We start from the raw sequence: 5,500 nt of genomic DNA on the forward strand, positions 1-5,500 counted from the left end.
GCAGGAATCAGACGACTGGCTTATTGTAATGCATGGCATTCTTTGGTGTTTTCTTTTAGGGCATTTCTGCTTTATTGGGATAGACAGTAGTAGAGATTGACAGGTAGGATGGGTGAGAGAGAGGGGGGGTGACATGCAGGATATGCCGATGGCCAGAATCGAACCAGGGGCCGTGCGCTGATATGATCTGCGCCTTAGTGAGCTACGCCACTTATGCACCCCAAGGAATTGTCTCATGCATGACAATGAGCCTGTCCTCTGATTGCTACCTGGATCGAGTGCAAACGTATAGCTGATCAAATGAATAATTTGTAGCATTATGAACACTTTGAGAACCTGACCAGCTGATGTTCAGGGGCCAGAATGTCCCTGACAACAGAGTCCGCTGGCGCCACAAGGCCTGATTATGTGAAATGTCATGTACACAATCTCTCTGTTGTATCTGTATGTTCTGTCTTAACCAATTGATAGTAACTGACGTACGGCATGTATCATTGCATGCACACGTCATACCCTGATTCTAGGGTATATACGATGTGTCCTTCCTATTAGAGGTTGAATAATTTGCATTCACAAACAAAGTCATTGTGTTTGTCACTTAACTGATTCTAGGGTTTATAAGATGTGTCCTTTGTATTGGAAGTTGAATAATTTGAATGAATGAATGAATGGACTTTATTGTCATTGCTACAGTACAGGTACCAAACAACGAAATTTAGGAGGGGTGGCTCCCCTGGTGTTAGGAAAGGGAAGAAAAAAAAAACTTAAAAAAAAAAATCACAAGAAGGGAAGGAGCTGGTTTACATAAATAAAGGCTATGTACACTATCCACTGTACTATACTGTACAGATAGACGACTAGGGTTGTCATATTGCACAATAGTATTGTTTCACGTTATTTAAAGTATCACAGTTTGCAGGCTTGAAATGTACATGTTTGTGCCTCAGCACTACACCTGATTTTTTCAGTCCAGCAGCTGCCATACAATCCGTCCAGACTGTCCAGGGCCCAGAACTTAGGTCTTTGCTGTGTTCAGGGCCTGGACGGCCCTGTGGTAGAAGCTGTTCTTCAGTCTGTTTGTCTTTGCGGCCAGGGTCCTGAACCGCCTTTTCGAGGGCAGCCTGGTAAAGTGTTCGTACCCAGGGTGGGTCGGGTCCCTGGAGATCTTGGAGGCCTTCCTGAGACAGCGTGTGTTGTACAGCTCTTCCAGATTTTCTCTGCTCCAACGCTGAAGATTGTTTCCTCGATTGTAATGCACCTGAGATTCAACAGTAACTGTCTAATGATATCCAAACCCTTACTTTGCTGTTAATCTAAAGACTATTACTGAATTCCAAATTGGTCCCATTCCCTTACAGTAGAACTGAGAAGACTGGTTATAAGTACTATGGCAATTGCTTCAACTTGATAGTCTAGGTACCTGGTACTGGTATTTTGCCATATTGCATACAGCTATCGAGTCCACTCATCTACCAGCAACCCTTTCCGTTTTTCCCATACTGTCAGCGTCTTTGAGCCTCGGAAAAGCGCTTTATAAATCCAATGAATTATTATTATTATTATTACCAGATCAATTAAAAGCATAGGTTTGGTGCAAACATGGGCTTTTATACCAATCTAATTCATTGTTTTGATGTAAACATGGGCTTTTATACTAATCCAATTCATTGTTTTGGTATAAACATGGACTTCTATACCAATCCAATTCACAACTTTGGTGTTAACATGGGCTTTTATACTTCAGGGTTCCTGCAGGTTTCAACAAGTTAATGTTTTAAGACTTTTTAAGACCTAAGAAGTATTACTTACCCAATGTATAGTTTTGGAGTAAACATGGCCATGTTTGCTCTGTGAGTGGACCTCCCTGAGGTGACTTATCTTTCCTTAATGTAGGATCTTTATGATTGGGTTTAATAGAAACTTCCCTATGGGTCATCTTTATCAGGAGTTAACCATGTAATTAGCATCAACACTGTCATGAATTGACAAACGTAAAAAAAAAGGCAAAGATTCAACTCAAATGCTTTTTATTTTCAAATTGTGTAGGCGGACAATGTTATATGTGCATATATCATAATTGTGTCTGCTAATTAGTTAATTGTGCAACAAACTAAGCTACAGTATATACAAACGTCTATCATTACTGACGATAGCTTGATGATGGTTATACTGTATAACAGTAAATCTAGCCGGACGTATGCTTGGGCAGAACAGCCTCACAGACTGCTAGACAAAGGCCCAAGACTTTGGTATAATCTGTGACTCATACTTTTACAGTGTAATATCAATCAATACAACTAAACACCCATTTAAAACACCAACATGAATATACTGAACGCAACAAATGTTATGCAGAGAATCACTTTTTTTTTTTTCCATCTTAAAAATCCAGTAAGGTTAAAGAAAAACATTTAAATGTTACATAATTCATAAAGTAAAGAGAAACAATGTTATGAGGACCCCTGTCTAAATAGCAACAATGCCTTATGAAAAATATACTTGTAGCAGAGAAAGTGAAACTAAACATTTACATGATTTTACAAATGAAGGAAAAAAAAAAAAAAAAAACATTATTGAATATAATTCAAAAGTATAATACAGTCCACGGAGTCTTATGAACATGCTATGATCTCCCGCTGCTCTCTCTCTCTCTCTAATCATCAGCCGTGTGACGACAGGTCATATCACAGGACCGTGTATGTATGTGTGTGTGTGTGTACGTAGGAATACGTGTGCGTGTCTGTGTGTGTGTGAGTGTCACAATCCCAAGAGTTAGGAATGAGGCCCAGTCTCTACTTTCCAGTCTCTCTGGGAAGAGTCGCCATCCGACGGGGCGACGGGGGAGAGCGGCTGCTGCTGCTGCTGCTGCCTGCGCTGGCTGTGCATGGTGTTCCAGTGTCGCTTCAGGTCGGACGCTTTGATGAAGGCTTTGTCGCAGGAGCCGCAGTTAAAGGGACGTTCGCCTCTGTGCTGCCTCTCGTGGTCCTTCAGGTGGGACTTGTGCTTGAACGCCTTCTCGCACATCTGGCAAGCGAAAGGCCTCTCGTTGCTGTGGACCCTCTCGTGCCTCTTCAGGTCAGGCCCTCGTATGAAGGCCTTGCCACAGACCAGGCAGCGGTGGGGCTTGAAGCCCGTGTGGATCTTCAGGTGCTCCTTTAGATGGGCCTGGGTGGTGAAGGCTTTGGGGCAGTGCTCGCAGGAGAAGGGACGGACGGTGGAGATGGGGACCTTGGGTTTTCGAATGGAGTCGTCCACGGGGACGGCCTTGGCTCCGGACGGCGGGCAGGGCCCGTGATCGCGGTGTCCATACAGCAGGTATTCAAGCTTCATGTCGCTGGAGGAAGAGGATGAGGAGGTCCAGCTGTGGCCGTGCTGGTCTTTGGCCATATTGCTGCTGCTGTAGTTGTGCGGCTGGGTGCCGTGACTGGAGCCTGAGCCCATGGCCTCCATCCCCTGGTCGTAGAAGCTGTTCTTCCTGACCTCCTCCATGGCCAGCTCTTTGAGGATGGCATCTTGGACTCTCAGGCCGCTGTTTACGCCGCGGTCGTCCACACAGGCACCTGGGTTCTGGTTCTCCCGGCTGGGTTTTATGTTGGTTGGCTCTCGTTTCTGGGTGCAAAGGTTATCCAGGAAGGGAATGCCCAGAACCTGCCCGGATGACATCATCAGGTTGATGTCCTTTTTCCTGACAGCCAGCCTGGCCGTGTACATGTAGTTCAGCACCTCTTCGAAGATGTCAGAGCGGATGAAATCCAGCTCTACGATGGAGTTGTCCACGTCGTTTTGTTTCTTGAAAAGCTTTTTGAAGTAGTTGCTGCAAGCTGCCAAGACACAGCGGTGAGCCCTGAATTCAATGTTCTCAACGACCACCACCACATCGCAATGGTCACCCTCCATCCTCTGTTGATTGAGCATCCTCAAAAATTGGGTTTTGTGGTCGTAATCAATATATTTCAGAAAGTCTGCCATGTTGCAGGTGGCTATTATGGGTTACCCGAAAAAAATATGCAAATAGTCCAACGGTTAATGGATCAACTTTTATCTCCTTTTTACAATAGCTATGAGCAATTATAAAAGGTAGACGAGTCTAAACAAGATTACAGAAAGTTTGTCAATTTAACTGTTCATCTGTCAAATATCTTGCAATTAAAAAGATTAAGTGGCATGCGACATCCAATCACGATCAGGCTCAGTGGCCAACACAGGCCATGTACCTCGGTGTCAAACTTCAGATTGTTCTGATGACAGCTGCTCTCGTCTTAAAAGGCAGAACAAGGTTGAGAAAAGACAAAGGGAAACAACAATGTTGTCGGCACGCAAAATCAGTCATGCAGAAATCCTATGGAAAAAAAAATACCTCGGTTATGTTGACACAGGCTAAGTATCCACCGAATAAAAATATCTTTCCCTAACACATTACTACCATAACGTGCAGCATCCAGGGGTCGGGTGGCGTTTCTGTCCAGAGAGGTGGATTTTCTAATGTTTGCGTGCCAGTTGTTTCGTGCTGAATGTTTCACATTTCACTGCGCTCTCCAGGGCCATTTTGCTCAGCAAGCCTCCATTGGCATGTTTCCGTAACTTTATCCAGTCTAGAATACGAAAGGAATATGCCACATTGGTCGAAAATATACTCTAATATATCGACGTACTATTTTTCTCCGTTGAAAAATAAATAAATGTCCATAAAAAGGCGCTAGGAGAAACCTGAACGTTGTCACGCAAGGCAGCAGTCGACGATCCGAGCTGCCGTTCTTCCTTTTCCTCCTGTTGTTGTGACTGTCAGGCTTTGAGAGAAAAATCACAACGATCACTGCCCCCTACAGTCCCGGAGTGATACAGTACGCCACTATACTGTAAGCTTACATATCATATACATATATATATATATATATATATATATATATACATACACATACACATACACACACATATATATACATATATACATACACATACACACATATTATGTGTGTGTATGTATATATACAGTATATGTATGTATATATATGTGTGTGCATGTGTATATATATGTATATGTGTGTGTATGTATATATATATATATGTATATGTGTGTATGTATATATATATGTATATGTGTGTGTATGTGTATATATATGTGTGTATATATATATATATATACATGCACACATATATATAATGAATTATTATTTATTTTGACTATTATATTATATATCGATGGCCGAAACGCGAAACCTCCTATCATTTAAAGTGAAATCTGAGGTTTTGCGTTTCGGCCATCGATAATAAACCTATAACAGAACCTTTGTCACTTTGTCACCTAATTTGAGGGCAAGGACGCCTAGCCGAGCACTGAAATGTAATGTTCATGTACATGATATTCACAGTGTTGGAGACTAATTATTAACTCACAATGATCCACTGATGACAACAACACAGAGGACCTTCAGTAATATAATCAATATTTTATTCAGAAATAAAAATGACACAATAAATCACAATAAATGCATTTGCCACT

General features: G+C 42.3%; 1 protein-coding gene across 1 annotated transcript; it reads right to left on the minus strand.

Annotated features, from left to right (window-relative positions):
• Nucleotides 1–2,051: 2,051 nt before the first annotated feature.
• On the minus strand, nt 2,052–4,753 carry LOC308171774 (zinc finger and BTB domain-containing protein 14-like). Its single transcript, XM_080546653.1, has 2 exons — nt 4,424–4,753; nt 2,052–4,339 (listed from the first exon to the last, which is right to left on the minus strand). The coding sequence occupies exon 2, from the start codon at nt 3,967–3,969 to the stop codon at nt 2,773–2,775; it is 1,197 nt and encodes a 398-aa protein (XP_080402779.1). The 5' UTR covers nt 3,970–4,339; nt 4,424–4,753; the 3' UTR covers nt 2,052–2,772.
• Nucleotides 4,754–5,500: the final 747 nt, after the last annotated feature.

Source organism: Nansenia antarctica (assembly GCF_963989245.1).
Source record: "Nansenia antarctica genome assembly, chromosome: 16".
NCBI classification, from domain to species: Eukaryota; Metazoa; Chordata; class Actinopteri; order Argentiniformes; family Microstomatidae; genus Nansenia; species Nansenia antarctica.

Excerpts from the sequence above, each read along its gene's own strand:
- LOC308171774 (XM_080546653.1), bottom strand. The coding sequence starts at position 3,969 with ATGGCAGACTTTCTGAAATATATTGATTACGACCACAAAACCCAATTT.